This window comes from Kogia breviceps, chromosome X (genome assembly GCF_026419965.1).
Source record: "Kogia breviceps isolate mKogBre1 chromosome X, mKogBre1 haplotype 1, whole genome shotgun sequence".
Taxonomy (NCBI): Eukaryota; Metazoa; Chordata; class Mammalia; order Artiodactyla; family Physeteridae; genus Kogia; species Kogia breviceps.
The window spans coordinates 2,521,821-2,544,752 of NC_081330.1; the positions used below are offsets into that span (position 1 = coordinate 2,521,821).

Below are 22,932 nucleotides of genomic sequence, written 5' to 3' on the forward strand. Positions count from 1 at the left end.
TCACAAATTCAGTAGGACCTAGACTGTGATGCAGCTGAAGAACAATTTTCCACAATAGTTTGTTGTGTTATTAGGAGACTAGTGTCCATAATAAGGAAAATGAAACTCCTAATAAGCTCAGACCATGTCCTGAGTCTTGGGCTCAGTTCTGGTCTGTTCAGAAGATAATTGCCAGAATGGGGAAGGAGGAGAAATGAAAGAAGGAACTGGCCATGTTCTGGAGATGAATAGACACACAAGGAACTATGGCCACCCTCGCCAACTCTTTGAAGTCCTGTCCCAGAAGTGAAGAAGCAGACTTTTCTTTCTTGTGTCGCCAGAGAGAGCTCTGAGATGAGTCAGTGGGTCAGGAGTTAGAAAAAGGCAGGTCTCAGTTCATAAGGTAGATTTTTCTAATTAGAAAGCTCTCTTACAATGAAATAGGTTACCTACTTTTCAATGGAAATGTTTAAGCAGAGGTTAGAGGACAACTTTTAAGTGCTATACTGGAGATGCCTATTCCCGTGATAATTGGGATGGGGTGGTTACTAGGTAGAACCATTCTGTTTTCACATTCTCTGTTTTTTTTACTTTAAAGGGGCCATTTTGGGTGGGGTGTAGCTCCTCCTTTCCAGCAGGAAGTTGGTGATATCATCAGATATGCTCCAAATGTCTTTCACTGGCACATGGTTCTCATTTTCTCTCTCCCCAGGTGTCACCACTGTTCTCACCATGACCACCTTGAGTATCAGTGCCAGAAACTCCTTACCTAAAGTGGCATATGCGACGGCCATGGATTGGTTCATAGCCGTCTGTTATGCCTTTGTATTTTCTGCGCTGATTGAATTTGCCACCGTTAACTACTTCACAAAGCGGAGTTGGGCTTGGGAGGGCAAGAAGGTGCCAGAGGTCCTGGAAATGAAGGTAAGATACAGAAAGGGTGGGGGCTGGGAAGCACTCCCTGAGAGAACTGTATTGGAACCAGGAGTGGGCAGCCTGCAGCCTGTGGGAACTGGCCAGGGCTGTGTGCTATTCACTGGGGTCATCAATCCAATTCTCAACTGGAGTGCTTCTTGGCAGTGTGGAGTGTTTGCTGGGGGCAAAGAAAAGGGTGGGTATCATGGAGGGCTGATGTCTTGCGGTGAGGGCTCAAACCTAAGTGTGACACTGCTGAACCCAAGGGGAACCTGTTGTACTCAGAAGAGTGTGGACTTTATCTTCAACCCAGAAAACAGTCTCTAGGGCCACTTCTGCCCCTCACTTTTCCAGTACGTTCCCATTACCATCAAACAAAAGCGATCATCATTCCTTCTATGTCTTTGTTTATTGTTTACGCTCTACCTGGAAGGTTCTTTTCTTATTTTCCTGCCTGGTAAAGATCTGCTTAGTCTTTAAGACCCAGATGCAGTGCTATTTTCTCCATAGAATATTTCCAGAATCATGCAGATAGCTTTAGCTTTTCTTGGGGTGGGGGCGGAGGGTGCTCATGATATTAAGAGCATTTATTTGTATTCGAGTTATTTGTCTGCTTCCTCACTAGACTGAACTTCTTGAGGGCAGGGGCTTGTCTGCGTTCTTTCTAACTAGCTAGTGTCCTTGCACAGCATCTGACTCATAGTAAAAGCTGAATAAATGTTAATTGGATTAGTGGATGGGAAGGAAGAAAAAAAGAGAGAAAGAAACGCCAGTAAACCACCTGAAATTGGTAAAAATAAAAACATGAATACAGTGAAATCAAGATTGTTGTCCTTGGCTGCTTTAAAAGAGTTCAGATCTCTAGCTCTAGATGAAGACTAACCCAAGATGCTAAAAAGAACTGGCAGATATGGTCCCAGAACCATTCTAGTACTCTTTGAAGAATCATGGAGAAGAGAAAACATAATGAAGACTTTTCAAACTGGAGGAATAGATTCCATAGAATATAGACTGGTGAGTTGGAAAAATTTTGGAATAGATTTTAACTATTTATTTAGATAGAATTTATTAACTCCTTGCTATAAATTATGAAGAAATAACTAGTGCCTGTCATCTCCCAACTTTTATTTGTTATACTACTTTTTCTTCATTGTCAAGTTTTATAGCATTTACATGCTTTTATGCAGCCATAATTTCTATAGTTGATTAGTCATAGTTCTACATTTACATAGGCTCTCTTCTCAAAACAGTCCTTTTATCCATTTTTCTGTTCATTGCTTAGTTATCTCAAGGCTGTCCTCTGGAAGTTTCTTTAAGAAGGGTTCATGGAAACCATATTTCTTACCATCTTACATGTGTAAAATTATCTGTCAATTGTGTTTATACTTAAATTATATTTGGGCTGTTGTACAATCTGTGGGTCACATTCTCTTTCTCTGATGTCCACATAGACATTGATTGCTATATTCAGTTCTAGCACTGAATGTTGGTATGAAGAAATTTAAAACCTGCCTGAGAATCTCTCACATAATGGGGGAGGGGTGATTTTATGGCCTAGCAACCCATATGAATGTGTCTTTTATTTACAAATACCAGTTACTTTACAAGGATATATCTTGATCTATCTTTATGAATTTTTCCTAGGACAGCATGTTGCCCTTTAAGCCTATGGATTCACAAGTGTCTTTGTTTCAGGAAAGCTTTCCTGAAACATATCTTTGATCTGTTATCTTCCTAGAAGTACAGATTATACATATAATAGAACTTTGTCTTCCATATCTACCATTTTTCTCTAGTAATTTGTAACTGTTATTTTCCACTTCATTTTTCTCAAGTGTGTCTTCTGTGTCTCTGAACATTTTCATCCATGCCTATTCTCCTTCATTTCTATAGCAGTATTATTTTTCCTTATATTCATTTTATGATTTCTGCTGGCTTAGCTTTTCATGTATTCTATGTTTGTTTTGTTTGCTGTTACACAGTCCTTTATTGGTTATTTCTTCTTGTAACATATTTTGCATCAATGCCATATTTTTTTTTCAATTGTTACTTGAAGTTGTATTAGAGGAGTTCTTTACTAGCACTGCTATGTGTGAAAGTATCATTTTGCGGAGGGACTGAGAGAATGAGTAGGATGGTAGTGAGTAGTTGAGAGTAAGTAGTTGAAAGTGAGTAGTTTGACCATGATCTGTTATCTATATAAATTCTTATAAATAACTCACAAGAAAGTCCTCTATGTATGGTGTAGTGTGTGTGCGCGCGTGTACATGTGTAGTATCGTATCCTCTAATTTTTCCAGTCTCTACCTCCTCTCTACTCTGTGGTGGTCAAACAGTATTCCAGGATGTTCTCACTACCAGCCTTAAAACCATTTTGTTTCAAAACCGGGTTTATTTGTTTTCTCACTCAGGTCCTGCCACCCACCTTTTGGGACTCTATTCTTGGCCTGAAATCTAGAACAGTAGGCATCCTCAGTGTCTTCTTCATCCTGACAAATTTTTAGTGCATTTGTGTCTTCACCCTGATACAATATTTACTGCATTTGGGAGCCCTTACTTTTTGGGATGAGAAAATGCTTTCAATTTTCATCAAAGGTGGGGTTTTGGTTTCTATATCTCATTTTCCTTATAATTTTGATTGGTTACAGAGAAGAAAAAGGAGCAAAGATGTCCTTACTCTGACATATTAAACTGAAAAGTCCCTAGAATATATTATTAAACAGATGTTTTAAGAGCAGTTAGCACTAACTATTGATAACCAACCTGAGTTCACTAAGAGGAAATTATGCCAAACTAACCTTAAGAAAATTCATGAAAAGTTTACTAGACTGGTGGAACAGGAAATATATAAATTTTGTCAAGGCATCTGACTAACTTTTTAAAATTATGTCTTCATGAAGAAGAAACAGCAGTTGAAAAAGTTGTACAATTATGCTGATGTAGTTGGTTGACCAACTCAAGTCAAATATAATTCACTGATGGAGAGTCATCAACCTGAATGGACGTTCCTGTGATAAGCCACAGGCTTTGTCCTTGACCCTTCCCTCTTAAATGCTGTCATCTGTGACTTAAATGAAGGTATATAATGTAGGAGATTCAAATTTGTAAGCTGGCATTAATGAAGAGGAGTATCTTCTGAATTAGAATCAAAGAGAATTTCTGAAGTTTGAAAGAACACGCTGAAATCAACAGATTAACATTTTCTTTTCTTTTTAAATTTTTTTATGGGAGCATAATTGCTTTACAATGTTGTGTTAGTTTCTGCTGTACAATGAAGTGAATCAGCTACATGCATACATATATCCCCTCCTTCTTGGACCTCCCTCCCACTCAGCCCCCCACCCCCCCCATCTAGGTCATCACAGAGCACCAAGCTGAGCTTCCTGTGCTTTATAGCAGGTACTGATTAGCTATCTGTTTTATACGTGGTAGTGTATATATTCTTACACATAGATTCTAATTCTAAAAATGTTCTGGGATAAAAAAAACAACAAAAACTGTGTGTTATAAATAAGATGCTGGGATATGGGAAAAGGGCAAATTTAATATAAGCCATCCATGTGGTGTAACTCTTGAGAAGCCAAATTTTGTTTCACTCTGAGTTAGGAGTTACCTAGACCAAGTGAGATGATAAGCCCCTTTTATTCTGTACAGGTTGGGCCATGTTTAAAATATGCTGTTCCAGTTTGTTTACTGCAGTGGGGAAGGGATAAATGCATTAAGGGGATGATGATTGCTAATTTCAGATATCTGAAAGGCAGTCATGGATACCTTGTGAAAAATGTGGTAGACTCTTTTTTGTGACTGGGAAGAGATGCAGTGGTTGTTTGAAGGTAGAGAGAGCACTAGAATAGATTAAGAAACTGTAAGTGTAGATATCAAAAATGAGAACTGTTTCTCCAATTCCAAGGAGTACTGAAAATGAAAAAAGAGAACAAAAAGAATCATATGAAAGTCTTCTGCAAAGACGGTGATCTCAGTCGTCCTCCTTAGTTCCTCTCCATCGTCAATCTATTTAAGTTATTGAAAGGATGTTGATTATGAGATTTGAAAAAAAAAACTATTAGATGTGTAAAAATGGATCTCTAATGTGAGGGTACTGTGCTTTGTCTACACTGCTGCAATATGAATGAACTAACAGTGAGAACCACTGACCCACAGGACAAAAAAAAATGAAGTACATTAAAAGTAAAAATAGTGAAATTTAATCATAACTTATTCTGCTTTTTTCCTTCTTTAAAGAGACATATTAAACCTTATTTGCCTCACAAAGCTAGAATGGGTGAGCACAAAACTGTTTAAAACTAATAAAAATGATTCAAAAATCTATTTCTGATCTGTACTATGATCAAGGATTAGATAAGATGTGAGGGGAAAGATAAAGGAAAGGAAAAGAAGGGGTAGGTAGGAACAAAAACTCATTTTCAAATGAAGACAAATGACTACCTTATAGTGGCACCCTGCAAAATAGATGAACTCTGGGCTTCTGAGGAACAACTACATGTTTTATCACTGCTTCCTTTAAAAATCCCATTAAAATGAGGGTAAAGAAATAAAATAGGTTTAAACCCACAAGTGCCAGGAGATCTGGAGAAGGATTTCAGTCAGACAAGAGATTGTAATGCATTTTTCAAGAAAACTGAAGGGGAAAGAGAGAATAAGAACTGATTTATCAAGCTGGAGTAAGATAGAACCCCAGAGAAACTCAGGATTCAAGGTGCTTGGTACAGCAGACAGTAAATCATGGGGCTGCAATTAGGGAGATTGGCTAAAAGTCTGTGTACAGAGTAATCAAGACCCCAGAGCCTGCCCAACATGTAAAATGTCTACAGCCAGATGTATACTTTCCTGAAGAACAGCCGAAGCTTCTCTTCTAAAGAAGCTGAATGTCTCCAGAGAAAAGACCTCTACATAGTGACATTTTGGAGTACCCCATAAAATGACCTCCTTCCAAATAATCTTCTTAAATCATAGTTTGCAAATCAACAAGCCCAGCTCAGGTACACTGAGCATACAGACATCTTTTCTGTTGCCAAATAAAACTGGGATACCAAGGATTACCAACGTGAAATTTTCAATGTGAAAATGAAAAGATTAAAAACAACAACAGCAAAACTCATCTTGGCAGGAACAGAGATAATTCAGGGAATTAAAGAGAATTTAAGAAAAGCAAAAGTAAACTTTATCTTATATTTGTAAATATATACATAAAATAAGAATAGGGTGCTAATATAAAAGGAAATCAGAGAATAAAGAAGAGCTTTTTTTTTTTTTTTTTTTTTCCGGTTCGCGGGCCTCTCACTGTTGTGGCCTCTCCCGTTGCGGAGCGCAGGCTCCGGACGCGCAGGCTCAGCGGCCATGGCTCACGGGCCCGGCCGCTCCGCGGCATGTGGGATCCTCCCGGACCAGGGCACGAACCCGTATCCCCTGCAACGGCAGGCGGATTCCCAACCACTGCGCCACCAGGGAAGCCCCTAAAGAAGAGCTTTTGAAATGAAAAATAACTGCCAAAATAAAAATTTCAATAGAGAGGTGGGAAAATAAACTGAAGAAAATCTCCCTACAAGTAGGGTAAAAAGGAAATAAATAGAGAATGTAAAAGAAAAGGTTAAGGGGCTTAGAGATGAATCCAGAAAATTCATCCAACTCAGAAGCTGTAGAATGAGTGAACAGAGAAATGGGCGCAAAGGAAATTAACAATGAACAAGACATCTTTACAAATGGAAAGATATAATCATCCAGATTGAAACTGTCCACATAGGCCCACGTAAAGTCACATCATCTTGCAATTTTAGAAAACCGGGGATAAATGATAGTCTAAAGAGATTCTAGAAAGACAGTAAACGTTATCTACAAAGAAATGATTAGCAGAATGGCATCAGACTTCTCAGCTACATTGGATGCTGGAAGACAGTGGAGCTGTAAACCCTAAATCTGAGGATTTGAATCTTATGCCTAGCCAAAGTATCACTTAAATGGAAAGGTAGAGTAGTTATTTTCAGACCTGCAGGAACTCAGAAATGTCACTTCCCATGCATTCCACCTTAGGAAAATACTGGAGGATATGTTCTACTAAAACAAGAGAATAGAACAAAAAAGGGAATGACATTGGATCCAGAGAAGAGGGTACCCTACAGAGGAGATAGACGAAGGGAATACGTAAGATGAAATCTATGCAGCAAGCATACCTGGAGAGGAACCAGTGCAATTTGTAGCAAGAGGCTAGAGGTATTTATATAGTGATTTATAATGATGTTATTGATTATTGATTGAACTAAAAATATTGTTATAATTGTATTGGAAGATGGAGGAAGGGTTGCATAAGTGAGGTAAATCATTATCATGAAAAGATGAATGGTTATGTTCAAAACAGATAGCAATATAAGTGTATTATTTAGAAATATATAAATAACTGTTAGAAGTATCAGCTAAGAGAATTAAAAATAATTATGAATTGCTGGACAAGGTTGGGATACATGGGGATAAGGGTTTCCTGGTTTCATTATAAGTCTTTACATTTATTTCTCTTTAACTAGGTGCATTATTACCTTGATTACATTTTTGGAAAAAATTAAAAATAATAAAAGCAAATTAAGATGAAGAAATAAACCTCTACTTTTAAAAAGAAGACAGTTATTATTCTTAGAACTGCTTTTAAAGTATTAATAAATTCTTACCTAAATTTTGGAAACACAGTAATTATGCTTTTTTTCTTATTTTCAGGTAAGTATATTTGAATGCTCTAGAATAATATTTTATCTTATTTTACATTAGAGAAAATGCTCAACTTCCATCCATAGTTTGGAAAAGTTTAGTTTCTTTTCATTAATGGCTTTTAAAAATTTGTCTGATATGAGAATTGCTACTGCAGATTTCTTTTGAGTTCCATTTGCATGGAGTATCTTTTTCCATCCCCTCACTTTGTCTGTATGTATCTCTAGGTCTGAAGTGAGTCTCTTGTAGACAGCATATGTACAGGTCTTGCTTTTGTATCCATTCAGCCAGTCCATGTCTTTTGGTGGGGGCATTTACTCCATTTACATTTAAGGTAATTATATGTATGTTCCTCTTTCCATTTTCTTAATTGTTTTAGGTTTGTTATTGTAGGTCTTTTCCTTCTCTTGTGTTTCCTGCCTAGAGAAGTTCCTTTAGCATATGTTGTAAAGCTGGTTTGGTGGTGCTGAATTCTCTTAGCTTCTGCTTGTCTGTAAAAGTTTTAATTTCTCTGTCGAGTCTGAATGAGATCCTTGCTGGGTAGAGTAATCTTTGTTGTAGGTTTTTCCCTTTCATCACTTTAAATATGTCCTGCCACTCCCTTCTGGCTTGCAGAGTTTCTGCTGAAAGATCAGCTGTTAACCTTATGGGGATTCCCTTGTGTGTTATTTGTTGTTTTTCCCTTGCTGCTTTTAATATTTTTTCTTGTATTTAATTTTTGATACTTTGATTAATATGTGTCTTGGTGTGTTTCTCCTTGGGTTTATCCTGCATGGGACTCTCTGTGCCTCCTGGACTTGATTGACTATATCCTTTCCCATATTAGGGAAGTTTTCAACTATAATCTCTTCAAATATTTTCTCAGTCCCTTTCTTTTTCTCTTCTTCTTCTGGGACCCCTATAATTCGAATGTTGTTGTGTTTAATGTTGTCCCAGTAAGTGAGAAAGAGAAAAACAAATACTGCATGCTAACACATATATATGGAATCTAAAAACAATAATAACAATAAATAAATAAAGGTTCTGAAGAACCTAGGGGCAGGACAGGAATAAAGATGCAGACGTAGAGAATGGACTTGAGGACACGGGGATGGGGAAGGGTAAGCTGGGATTAACTGAGAGGGTGGCATGGACTTTTAAATACTACCAAATGTAAAATAGATAGCTAGTGGGAAGTAGGCACATAGCACAGGGAGATCAGCTCCGTGCTTTGTGACCACCTAGAGGGGTGGGATAGGGAGGGTGGGAGGGAGACACAAGAGGGAGGAGATATGGGTGTATATGTATATGTATAGCTGATTCACTTTGTTATAAAGCAGAAACTAACACACCATTGTAAAGCAATTATACTCCAATAAAGATGTTTAAAAAATTGGCGGCATTCCTGTAAAAATAGCTACAAATTGAGTCACCACTTGATATTTTCTCTCTGGGGTGAATGATATTCACTGTGGGTTAACTTGTATTCATAAACTGGTGGCTTTCCCACCCTTTTCTAAAGTAGGTATAAATGCCCTGACAACAGTCATACTCTATCACTGGTGAATCGATTGAAACAGAAACAAACAGGTGAATCAACCAAGATGGCATAGTAGAAAGACCCTGAGCTCACCTCCTCTCATGGGCACACCAAAATCACAACTATTTGCAGAAAAACCATTGATGAAAAAGACTGGAATGTACCAGAAAAGATCTTCTACAACTAATGTATGAAGAAGGAACCAAACAAGATGGATAGGAGGGGTGGAGTCGCAATATAGGCAAGTCCCATAAACCCAGGTGGACAATCCACAAACAGGAGGATAAGTACCATTGCAGAGGTTCTCCCCAAGGAGAGAGGGGTCTGATCCCATGTTGGGCTCCATAGCCTGTGGGTCATATACTGGGAAAACGAGCCCCCAGAGCATTTGGCTTTGAAGACCAGCAGGGCTTACTCTGGAGAGTCCCAGAGAGCTGTGGGAAGTAGAAACTGTACTCTTAAAGGGTGCACACAAACTCTCATTCTCCAGGATCCAGGGCAGAAGCAGTAATAGGAGCCTGGGTCAGACGTACCTGCTGATCTAGAGAGTCTCCCAGAGAGGTAGGATGCAACTGCAGCTCACCCTGGGGACACAGACACTGGTGGCAGCCATTTGGGGAGCTGATTCTACCAGGAGGACACTGGTGCTGGTAAGCACCATTGTGAAATCCTCCCTCTAAGCTTATAAGCCTCAGGACCCATCCCTGCCTGTAGGCAAAAGTGCTGAGACACCTCATGCCAAGGAATTAACTGGGCATGGGCACAGCCCCACCCGCCAACAGACAGGCTGTCTTAAGACCCCCTGAGCCCACAGCTGCCCCTCGACATGACCCTGCCCACCAGAGGGCATGGGATCTGCCCCACAAACCAGTGTGCAGGCACCAGACCCGGGACCCACAGGGACCTCCAGCCAGAGACCCTGAGACCCAGCTTCACCCACCAGTAAGCAGGACCAGCCTCAGAACCCCCCAGGCTCTGGCCCCACCCTCCAGTGAGCCTGCTCTAGCCCTGGGACCAGCCTCACCCACCAGCAGACAAAAACAATTAACAAAATGGCAATAAGAACATACATATCAATAATTACTTTAAATTTAAATGGACTAAATGATACAATCAAAAGACACAGAGTAGCTGGATGGATATAAAAACAAGACCCATATATATGCTGCCTACAAGAGACACACTTCAGACCGAGGGACACACACACAGACTGAGGGGATGGAAAAAAAGTATTCCATGCAAATGGAAATGAAAAGAAAGCCAGCGTAGCAATACTTATATCAGACAAAATAGACTCTAATAAAGACAGATAGAGGAGACGAGGAAGGATATTACATAATGATCAAGGGATCAATCCAAAAATAAGATATAATAATTGTAAATATATATATGCACCCAACATACGAGCACCTAAATACATAAAGCAAATATTAACAGACAGAGAGGGAGAAATTGACAGTAACACAATTATAGTAGGGGACTTTAACACCCCACTTACATCAACAGGCAGATCATCCAGACAGAAAATTAATATGGAAACACTGGCCTTAAATGACACATTAGACCAGATGGACTTAATTGGTGTTTATAGGACATTTCATCTGAAAGCAACAGAATATACATTCTTTTCAAGTGCACATGGGACATTTTCCAGGAGGGATAACATGATAGGCCACAAAACAAGCCTCTGTAAATTTAGGAAAATGGAAATCATATCAAGCATCTTTTCTGACTATAACACCATGAGAGCAGGAACCAACCACAAGAAAAAAATTGCAAAAAACACAAACATATGGTGGCTAAAAAATATGTTACTAAACAACCAATGAATCACTGAAGAAATCAAAGAGGAAATTTAAAAATACCTGGAGACCAATGAAAATGAAATCACAGTGATCTAAAATCTTTGGGATACAGCAAAAGCGGTTCTAAGAGGGATGTTTATAGTAGTACAAGCTTACCTCAGGAAATAAGAAAAATCTCAAATAAAGAACCTAACCTTACATCTAAAGGAGCTAGAAAAAGAAGAACAAACAAAACCCTAAGTTAGTAGCAGGAAGGAAATCATAAAGATCCAAGCAAAAGTAAATGAAATAGAGACTAAAAAAACAATAGAAAAGATAAATGAAACTAAAAGTTGGCTCTTCCAAGAGATAAACAAAATTGATAAACCATAGATAGTATCTGAGTCTCATCCTCTCTTTCCTTAGCTGTGATCTGGCCCCAGGTACCTCCCCACATATGCTCTGGATATCTCCCACCCTCTCAGTAAACTGGTGCAAGTGATTACTTCTCTTCCACCTGCATTTTCTCCCCTTTCTATTGGCTTACTGACCTCTTCCTGATCCAGCATGCTCCCTTCCTCTTTTGAATTCACTTCACTCAACATTTGTGCCTTTCTGTGTACATTTTATGTTCTCCTTTATATTTTAGGTCTCTCTTATTTTAATTACTCTTCCTCATTAGACAGCTTAAAATTTACCATCTTAACCATTTTTAATAAGTATGTTCACAATGTTGTACAACCAACTTCCAGAACTTTTTCATCTTGCAAAACTGAAACTCTGTCCCCATGAAACCAGAAATCCCCATTCTCCCCTCCAGTCTCCCCCTGGTAACCACCATTCTACTTTCTGTCTCTATGAATCTGACTTTTCTGAGTACCTCATATAAGTGGAATCACAGTATTTGTCTTTTTGTGACTGGCCTATTTCATGTAGCATAATGTCCTTAAGGTTCATTCATGTAACCTGTGTCAGAATTTCCTTCCTTTTTAAGGCTGAATAATATCCCACTGTATGGATGGACATTCATTGCATTCATCTTTTGGCTATTGAGAATTATGCTGCTATGAACATGGGTGTATAAGTATCTCTTTAAGACCTTGCTTTCAATTTGCGGGGTATATACCCCAAAGTGGAATTGCTGGGTCATATTTTAATTCTATTTTTAATTTTTTGAGGATCTGACATACCACTTTTCATAGCGGCTGTACCATTTTACATTCCTAACAGTAAACAAGGGTTCAAATTTCTCCATATCCTTGTCTACACTTGTTATTTTCTTTTTTTATTTTATTGCTCTTATTGTTGATAGTAGGCACCCTAATGGGTGTAAGGTGGTATCTCACTGTGGTTTTCATTTGCATTTCCCTTATGACCAGTGATATTAAGGATCTTTTCACATGCTTATTAGCCAATTCTATATCTTCTTTGGAGAAGAAGATATTCAAAGTCTATTCAAGTCCTTTGCCATTTAAAACATTGGGTTGTTTGCTTTAAAAAATTGGGTCTTTGTCTGATTTGTCTTTGAATCCAACATAGCATATATTCCATTACTTTGCCCTACTTCTGAAAACTGGGGTTCAGGAAAGCTGGATGAATGTTACGGGGTTAACACAGAGTCACAGGACCATATCTGCATATACTCTGAGGTCCTGGTGGTCTCAGGTACATTCAGGGCTTCAACTAACTCTCTAAATAGCACTTCTGGAAATAATAAATGTGAGTGCCATCTGAGAAAAACTCTTGAGTTGGACATGCATTGATCCATAAAAGTTTTCATTACGTCATTCCAAAATCCACATGAGGTGGCCTTCTAGAAAGAAAAGTGTCCTTGTCCTCAGGTCAAAATGCTTGGAGGAATTTTGAAGAGTCAATTTCATTTTGGTGGTATGGGAATTACTCCAGGATGAACTATGGAGATATGCTGTCTGTATAGGAGAGGTTTAGACTCAGGAGGAAAAAAACTAGAAATCACATCAAGAATCTTCATTTGGGGGGTCATTTTTCATTCTGTAAACATCTATCATGTAGCTAAGAGCCTGCCATTGGCTAAGGAGGTAGGAAGAGAATAGCATCTTGGTTAAAGTTAAGTCACTCTAGTTTGTTTCTATCAAATTCCAGGGCATAGAGAATTATTAGAAAACTAGATGCAGAAATGGGAATTATTAACCATTAATCTCTTCCTCCTGCTTCTGTCTTCTCAGCACTACAACTTTTGCTTTGATTTCCCTTCTTTGACAATTTAGGTAAAAATTATAGTGGCTGATTAAAATGTGCCATGATGGAAAGGGCAAGGGATATTAAAAGGTAATTTTCTTTTATTACTTAAAAAATCTGCGATTAAATCAACTTCTGCTTCTCCACCTATAGAACACAAAGTGCCTACAGAGCTAAATAAAGTGTTTGCTGTTCAGGGTGATTATTTCAGAAACTTGGCCATAACCAGCTAATAAGATGACTAAATGAAATAATATATGTGAGTGTGAAAGCTTCTAGCAAAGTCAGGGTAGTGGTTTTCTTCTTTCCTTTTTTTTTTCCTTTTTTTTCTTGTGTACCCATGAAAAAAAGAGATTACTAAGCAGATTAATAAGTAAGCGGGCAAACAAGTGAAGTGCTCCTTTATTTAATAGCAGGGGCATTTAGCAGCAGGACTGTATTCACAATGAGTTTGCTAATTATAAATGAGTCCCATGTAGTATTTAAAGCATTTACGGAGTTCTTAGAAGCCTTAGAGTTCTGTCCCCCTCCACTTGTAGCAATGTGACTACAGTCCTCAAGGAGAAAGAGCCATATTGCTTTTTAAATGTCCATTAGTCAGACTGCTCATTTACTTAAACCAGCACCCCCTTTTTTGTCCCCCTTCCCCTCCCTGACGAAAACCCTGAAGCCAGCACAGGCAGGCCTTTACCACGCACACTGTCATCCAACTACAGCAAACTACTTGTCATCCCTCAAATGAGCAGTGCCCTTGGCCTGTGCACTGGCCTTTGCTACGTCTTCATCTGGTGAGCTCCTGCTCATCTTTTGCGACCCAGCTCGCCATCCTCATTGCCTTCTCTGAGCCACCTTTTCCAGCACCTGTAGGTACTTTGCCCCTCCCTCTACTGAATTCCCATCACACTTTGTTCGTATGTCTTAGAACTCTTATCACATTATATGGCAATGATGTATTCACAAGGCTCTCTCCCTTGCTGGATTGTAAACTCCTAGAAAACAGGGACTGGAACTGACTGACCTTTTAACCTTCCTATATATCCCTAAACACCTAGCATAGTTCTTGGCCCAGTAAATATTCAGTAGATATTGGGCAAAAGTTATTATTAGGATCAGGAAGATAATTGGCAGTGTGGTCTAAAGAAAAAAAAAAAAAAAACGATCAAAATGGTGGGAACTCTGAAGTAAAGAAATAGAAATAGATTAGGAGAAAGGGGGTCAGTAAGAGAGGGTGGGAGTAGAGAAATCTCGGAAGGAAACAAGTAGGAAGTAAAGAAATAAAACAGATGATGGGAAGCAAAGTAACATTAAGAAAGGGAACAAGGTGAGGTGTGTGAAATTAGGGCAACATAATTAGTTGTCACTTTTTGTCAAATACTCCTGGGTATTTTTGAAGCTCATCAAGCTCCACCTTTTCCCTAGAAACAAAGAGAGACGGAAGGAAGAAAAGGCCAGAGTGGGAAGTGAGGCAACAAACACTATGAGCTTAGCACTTAGACTATGACCTCAGCCACTGTCTTTGGCCTCCCCTGTTCCTCAGCCTCTCAGCCTCTCTCTTCTGATCCAGGCCTGAGCTTTGTCTTCTTTTCTCTTTTCTACATGGAAGGTCCATGTATACACAAGTCATACATATGAGAACAAATGGGCACATGTGTCTGTGCTTGTTTACCACTGAGTTTTTTTTTATAACCTGGAAAAAGAAAACAAAGTGTAGTGTCATAGCAAGCCCCCAGCATCCCTGGCTTTGTTGTGTCAGAGGGAAACATTTGCATAACTCCCTGGGGAGGCTGTGGCTCCCGCCTGCAGCCTCGCAAGAGTGGACATTTACAGTGCATGAAGGGTGAGGTACTGTTATAATGATGCATGTAAACATGCCATAGTATTTATGTGTCTTTAAGACGAAATGACTTTCAGACTCACCAAGCTCTCTTCCTCACAGGAGATGTGCCACTTGATGGTTGAAGCCTTTTGGAGTTATGTCTCGGGTAACCAAAACGTGTCTCATGCTTATAGAAAGCAGTACAGTGCAGCCCTGGATAAAAGTTGAGAGCCCAGGTGGCTAGGGTAGGCTCTGCCACTCAGTCTGAAGCTGAGTTTTCTCATCTGTCAAATGGGAGTAATCTCACACACTTACCTCATATGCTTACTGTGAGAATCAAATCCCATTATTGTACAGGACCCTACATGTGACCAAGATTTCACAGTGTTCCACTTATTTCTACCACCATTTTTTCATCTGACCATCTCAACAACCCTGACAAATATTTTGATCCTCATTTCACAGATGAAGAAACTAAAGCTCTAAGAGAAGTGACTTGGCCAAAGCCACATAGCTAGTAAACCAGAATGCTGCAGATTTTCTGTTTCCAAACTCATCTTCAATTATCCCCAGACACAAACCTGGCTACTCAGTGCTATTGGCTTCATAGGCCCTCTTTCCTAACTTCCCTCACGGCTCCTCCTCCCCATGGCCTCTGAAGGTGTTCTGTATAACGGATTAATTAGCTTTTGTCTTGTTCCCCCCTTCTCCCCTGCTTTTTCTGGCCCCTAGAAGAAAACACCAGCAGTCCCGACAAAGAAAACCAGCACCACCTTCAACATCGTGGGGACCACCTATCCCATCAACCTGGCCAAGGACACTGAGTTCTCCACCATCTCCAAGGGCGCAGCTCCTAGTGCCTCCTCAACCCCGACAATCATTGCTTCACCCAAGACCACCTACGTGCAGGATATCCCAACTGAGACCAAGACCTACAACAGTGTCAGCAAGGTTGACAAAATTTCCCGCATCATTTTTCCTGTGCTCTTTGCCATTTTCAATCTGGTCTATTGGGCCACATATGTCAACCGGGAGTCAGCTATCAAGGGCATGATCCGCAAACAGTAGATATTGGTGGTGCCGCAACCAGAGCACTGTATACCCTAGGAAGTGTCCATGCACCCAAACCCCAGGGCTCCCCTTCATGTGTTTCAGGATTCTTTTTTTTTTAAACCTTCTTACCAAGCCATGACTCTCAATTAATATTTACGAATCTCAATGAAGAAACAACAACAACAGAAAAAATTACTTGTCCCCATTGCTGAGTATATCCTCATTGGAGCCAAACACTGCCATTTGTCCAGTTGCTCATCTTAATCTGCCAGTCTCCCTCAGCCGAGGGCACAGCATGTATTTTATTGCACTCTGCCCACTAAAGAAAGAACAGGAGACTCTATGGCCTGTGGTGAGAACCTTGGCTATTTGAAAGGTCCAGACTAAGGATGATTGTTGACTGGTCCAGATCAGATGATTCTGACTCACTAGGGAGCCAGGCTGGGTCCCAGGTGGTCCTGCCTGCCATCTCCCCTGCCCACAGCAGGGCCCACTAGGCATAAGTACTGATAACAAAAGCGTGGCCCACAACCCCTTTATTGGCTTGGAGGTTAGTGTGGACAGTTGAGGCTTACCACTGTCTACCATGTATGGCCAAAACATATAGAACCAACTGGGCCAGCCTGGCACCAAGATGGCTGATGACCTTCCATGTCTAGCCCCTCAGGAAAATAGTACCCTCTTTGGTATATCTCTCCTCCAGAAAGCCCTTTTCTCTCAAGCCCTTTGAACCCATTGCAGCCAGCTGGACACTGCTTAGCTTGGACTCATCACTACTGCCTGCAAACTCGTTAGGAAAAGGATCAAGTAATTTTTAAAATTTATACTAAAAAGGGACATATAGAACAAATTCGAGATCAAATGCCTAAATTTTTAAAAACATTAGAGAGATAGGAAAGTCACCTCCCTGCCAAAGCAGCTAGTCAAATACTGGATGGAGTAAGCGATTTGGACTGGATGGTAGTTGAGGCTTGAAATCTGGCTCAAAAAAGAGGGCTACTGGCAGGTGAAAGTCAAATTCTTCCTTCCATACCCTTCACACTCCAAACCGTAGGCCAAGCCCAAGAACTTTGCTCCTACTGTGTCAGGGACCTCTGGTCCTCTGTTGATGCCAATTTGAAGAGGGATGAATCGGAGTTTAGTTCACTTTTGAGTCAACTAAATTATTAACCTTATTATCAGTTTGATAATATATTATTTAGGGGATTCGATCTCATTTGTTCTTAATATGAGTGAAAGGGACAGTCATAATTGTAAAATATTTATAAGGTAGATAAACTCAGTTTCATATGTTTAAATGACTTGCCTACAAGTGTCCGTAATAGGGAGATATCACGTGCTCCTTTCCAAAGGCCAAAATGAAGACAGGACTGAGAATCCAGGTCCACCTTGATCTCAGAATCAGCACAATCTCAACAGGCATGCTGCGTCCTGAATGCAGTTTGGTTGGACACCACAAAGAATTTTAGAAAGTCACAGTGTGTCACCCAAGGAGACCACTTCTAATAGTCATGGCTCAAGGAAATGAAATTAAGATGGCAGCCCCAGCCACTAGTCCAAAGTATCCTAGAACCCCTAAAGAACGCCACAGAGAGCACCAAGAGGAGATTCTCCCTGCCTACTCCCTAATCAATGCTCCTAAGGGGTCTATCATTAGCTGCTGGTTGCCTTTTCACCCATATCCTTCCCCCATCCCCCGCTTCCTTGTCATTTGCTGGGATAATGCATGCCAGTCCTATTATGCCTAAGACTGTGTCTGTATGTAAATTCATGACTAGAAGAGTGTAGTGTCGTGGATATGTGGGGATGGGGGGGTGGGCTGGGGGGGTGGGGTGTGTGGGACTGTTAATGATTGTCCTGTTACTGATCATCTTAAGGAATTTAGAATGGAAGCCCGACCTTTGCCTCTCTGTACAAGTTGTGTTTCCAAATGCTTTGGTGCAATGTTTAGCGGCTGTTTATTAAACTCTTTCCGAATTGTACTCCCTCGGGCTAGAGAACTCTTTTTGGTCACTCTTTGCCTAACACAGGCAGTACTCTGTGTTTGGCTTTCACTCCTATTCTCATGCCATCCTTACTTCTTAACACCATTGGAATATGCTGGAAAAAAGGTATCCCAAGAGCAAGAGACCTATTACAGTAATCCAGAATGGAACCCATGTGAAAACAGCTTTGATTGACTCGGGGGTCTCATTACCCAATAAGACGGAGAAGGAAACACTTGTATGGCTTCCTCCACTAAATTCACCCACTCCCAGGAAATAGAGAACGTTATTTTCTTGGCAATTCTAAAGGCTTTTGTTCCTTTCCATTGATTATTATTTCCCTTAGGCAATAGTCCCCTTAGGGAATAGTTACTAGGCAGAGGGAGAGTGTCTAGTTGGTTAGTCCATGTGTTGGAAATGGATGATGACCCTTATCTGTTACAGAGTTGAAGAAAAATCTGGGAAGTAATCTTATGAGACGTGCTTGAGGAAATCACTGCGCTTCTAAGGGATGGGGAAGATCTCCTTGGGAGAGCATTTTGAATTATATAAAAGGTTTTCTTGTCTGAAATAAGATCAGGGACTGGGCTTCCCTGGTGGCGCAGTGGTTGAGAATCCGCCTGCCGATGCAGGGGACGCGGGTTCGTGCCCCGGTCCGGGAGGATCCCACGTGCCGCGGAGCGGCTGGGCCCGTGAGCCGTGGCCGCTGAGCCTGCGCGTCCGGAGCCTGTGCTCCGCAACGGGAGAGGCCACAACAGTGAGAGGCCCGCATACCACAAAAAACAAACAAACAAAGAAAACAAAAAAGATCAGCCACTTGAACAATTTGACCCACGGTGCATGTTCCAGCCACATGGTCATCTGATGGATGCCCTGATGCTGCAGCAATTTCATAATCACTGACCAATTCAATCCTACCACCAAAACAACCATGAGAGGCCGCCTCCATAGCAAAATTGCCTGATACTCCTAGTTAAGTGTTGTTTCCTTGAGAAACTTCCAAAACCACTTTGCCTCTGAAAACTATTCCCCTAGTTTTAGGGGAAAGCTGTACTTCTGTACTTCTGTTGCTGAGCTCCCCTAGAGTTTGAAACCCTACCCCAAACTGGGACCAATAATGCGGACTTAATTATTTTATGGTATTTAGAGCTCCAGAGACATATCCCTAGCAGTTCTGGAGGCTGCTGGCAGAATGTCTAACACAGTGTAGGCACTCAGTATTTGTGAATAAATGAATGCTAACCTAGATCAGAGCTACATGTGGGGGAGGGTTTCGTCAGGGTGGTGTTGGAAAGGAGACTAGCTAAACCATGCTCAATGGAGACTAATGGAAGCAAATACATGCAATATGCAACATTCTAAAGCAGCTCTAAGGGCATCCAAGTGCTAATAAATGTGCTCCGTTTTAAGTCTTTTAAAATAGCTTTTCTCCTACTTAATAATTGTTTGCTCCTATGAACTTTTAAATCTGAGGTGTTCATGTAATGAGCTACTAGTTCCTCACGCTAAAGTATAAAGTACTGCAAGGAGAGCCAGGCATGACCGAGCCCCAGGATGCATCTGTGTTATGACACTCTTCAGAGGGCTTCTCAGACTGAGCTTGGGAAGGAGGCCCTCTGGAACTCCTTCCAAGAGGTCTAGCAGGAGATGGAATGAATGAGAAGGGAAATGGAAGAGGAAGAAAGCGTTGGGGAAAATTCTGTCGAAGGGGCCTAGAATTAGAGGCAGTGATCTCTAGTCTCCATAGCGTCTAATTACACAAGCTCCCTTTCACCTGGAAAAAATCACGTGACCACCCACTGGGGTGAGGCTAAAGGCACCTGCCCTTGTTGACTAGGCAAGCTACCCTCTGGACCCCCCGGCCTTTTCCATCAGAGAGCGCCTGGGCCTTGTCTACCTTTCTTTTGCCTCAGCTCCAACAATTTGATATTATGAGGAAAACATTGAGAAGAACGAACACCTGAATTTTAGTCTGGGCTCAATTCCGTATCAGTTGCTATGTGCTATCAGGCAGGTCCCTCACCTGAGATGAGACTTTCCCTATTAGTAAAATGGGGTTCTGATGAGAGCCAAGTCAACGAAAGAGTACCCTGTCCAGCATCTGCCCCGGTGGTCCATTTTGCCCCAAGTGTCACCAGATCCTGGGCCCCGCACACCAGCCCACCCAGAAAACACAAACCCCAACCTCTGCTTGCCTGTCACGCGATTCAGATGGATTGGCAGCTTCAAAAGAATTTGATTAAACACCAAATAAGGAAGCTAAGAGGCTAAACTTTGGAATGCAGGGGCCAAACTCTCAGGCCTAGTAGTGACCTCCTTACCACTACCACCCCCACCCTTATCCTTGGCCTGAGCTTCATGTGGCAGAGGGTCTTGTGTGATGATGAACAGGACCATTGGTGGCCCAGCGCCAGTCCCAGCATGGGCAAAGTTGGGTCCTAAATTGAGAAGACTGAGCAGGTGCTGGTACCAGGCAGGGGATCCCTAAGTAAACTAAGAGTACAGTTTGGGAACGAAAAACACCTTCCCCTTTGTTTTTTCCCTCCAAAGGTTCCGCTTAGTGGAGGACAGAGACTCTGAGAAGGGAACTCCTTAAGCTTCAACAGAGCTCATAGGATGTGCACACACCATCCGTCCCTTCCCTTCTGTGACAGGCAAAGGGTGGCCTTCCTTCCATGTGAGGCCAGCCCCTCTCTCCTAAAAGAATTCTACATTTGTTATCTGCTCTCAGTGAAGCCGCTTTTGCTGAGTCACCACTGTTCTGGTTACTAAAACCTAAAGGCATTTTCTAGTTATGTTACTTGACCCGTCAGCAGCATTTGACACTGTTGACAATGACTTGCTTCTTTGGTTTCCATGACACCAGTCTCCTGATAGCCTTGATTTTTCTCCCCGCTACCTTTCTGTTTCTTCTCACTCTACACACTCTCCGGGAATGATCTCATCTGTCCTGATAGCCTCAGTAACCACATATTTCAAGCATCTTTTGTTATGTAACAAATCGGCCCCAAATGTAATAGCATAAACAACGACCATTTATTATTCCCATGGGCCAGGAATGTGGACAGGGCAAATAAAGGATGGCTTGTCTCTACTCCATGATGCCTGGGACCTCAGATAGGAATACTCAAATAAGTGGGGGTGACTCAATTGACTGGAACATATGAGGATGGAGGATCTACTTTCAAGCTCCATGTAACAGGGGATTCTGTGGTGAGATGAAGGCATATCAGTCACCCAGCTCTAGTCCTATTCAAGAGGGAAAATGTTGGGTCCTAAACTGAGAAGACGAGGGCGTTTTGCATGCCAGTCTAGGGGGTTTTGTCCTTCACTCACATGTCTGGAAGCTGGGCTGTGATGCTGAGAGGACAGGTTCAACTGGGACTGTTGACTAGAGCATCTATATATGGCCTTTCCTTACGGCGTTTCACAGCATGGCAGCTGGGTCCTGAGAGGGAGCATCTCCAGAAGGGACCTCTGGAGAACAAGTGTTCTAAGAGAACCAGGTGGAAGCTGCATGGCTTTTACTGACCTAACATGGGAAGTAGCTGCATTCTGTTGGTTACATCAGAGACACTAAGGCCAGGCCTGATTCAAGAAGTTGGGCACAGACCTCATCTCTTAATAGGAGGAGTGTCAAAAATTTTGCAGACATGCCTGCAAACCACCATATCTACTTTATGCTGATGACTGCCAAATCAATATCTCTAGCCTAGTTCTATCACTTCAAATTTAACCTGTTAAAAGCAGCACTCTTAACTCCTCAACACACACAGTTTTTTCCTTGGGCATTCCTTTACCAATAAATAAAAGCATCATTCACCCAGATGCTCAAGTCAAAAATTTAGGAGGAATTACTGACACCTCTCTCTCATCCCCATATCCAGCACATCTGACAATCTTGTGCACTCAGCCTCTAATTTAGATCCCATATTGTACCTCCTCCTCTTCGCTTCCACCACTACAACTCCAGTCTAACCCTCCATCATGATCTCTCACCTGGATCACTATATAGCTACCACTTTAAACTGTAAACCAGATCATGTCACTTGCTTGTTTAATACATTTCAATGGCACCCTGCTGCACCTAAAATAAAATCCAAACTCCAACCCAGGCCTTAAAAGTCCTGCTCAGCCTCCTGTTACCATAATGCCTACCTCATTCACAATGCATCAGCCATATCAGCTGCACGTCAAGTACTAATATGTTTTAGGACCTTTATGCAGGGTGTTTCCTCAGTCTAGAATGTTTCTTCTCTTCCTGCCTTGACCTGGCTGACTCCTACTCATCCTTCAGTTCTCACCTGAAAGGTCATGTCTCTTATGCCTTGTCCTCCATGATAACAAAGCAGTGTGCTTGCTTCCACTCTACTCTGTATTGCTCTCACTATCCCAACGTTCACATTTCATTGCAATCTCCCACTACACTAAGCTCTGTGAGGAAGAGCTGCCCATTTACACCACTGTATAGGGTCAACACCATAGTCTAAACTCAGAAAATACGGAATAAAATAACTTGTGAGCTGGACTTTAAAGGATGATTCAAAATTTGTCAGGCAAAGAGGAGAAGGGCATTCAACATGAATGTACAAAGACCCAGAAGTGAGAGAGACCATAATAGGGTATATGGCCAAATTTATTTGTCCTAACTTTCCAGGCATCTTACTCATTAGGCTGGATGGTGAGTATAGTGGTTCTGGACCCAGGAGCTGGTTGTGGGGGGCCATAACCGATCATCTACCTGAGGACCTGGTTGCATGCCATCATCTTGCTAACTTGTGATCCCAGAAAGTTGGCTTTTATAGACAAAGAAAGGTAATAACAACACATGTGAGCTGCTTGGGGAATAGCTACTTGTTGGCCCCTAGGCTTGATGGCTCTGTTCTAGACCAACTTCCTAAAGACTCAGAGTCTTAGAGGTTCCCATCCTTGTAGCCACACTCCAGTCTTG

The 22,932-nt window shown here is 41.3% G+C and overlaps 1 protein-coding gene across 3 annotated transcripts in view; it reads left to right on the top strand.

The window, feature by feature from the left end:
* GABRA3 (gamma-aminobutyric acid type A receptor subunit alpha3) overlaps positions 1-17,978 on the top strand; it is a 252,191-nt gene extending 234,213 nt beyond the window's left edge. For all 3 annotated transcript variants that reach the window (XM_067023166.1, XM_067023165.1, XM_059049636.2), the window contains exons 9-10: positions 692-903; positions 15,676-17,978. In XM_067023166.1, coding sequence (XP_066879267.1) covers positions 692-903; positions 15,676-16,011 — 548 coding nt within the window. In that variant the 3' untranslated portion in view covers positions 16,012-17,978. The remainder of the gene's footprint in view (positions 1-691; positions 904-15,675) is intronic.
* The last annotated feature ends 4,954 nt before the right edge of the window (positions 17,979-22,932 follow it).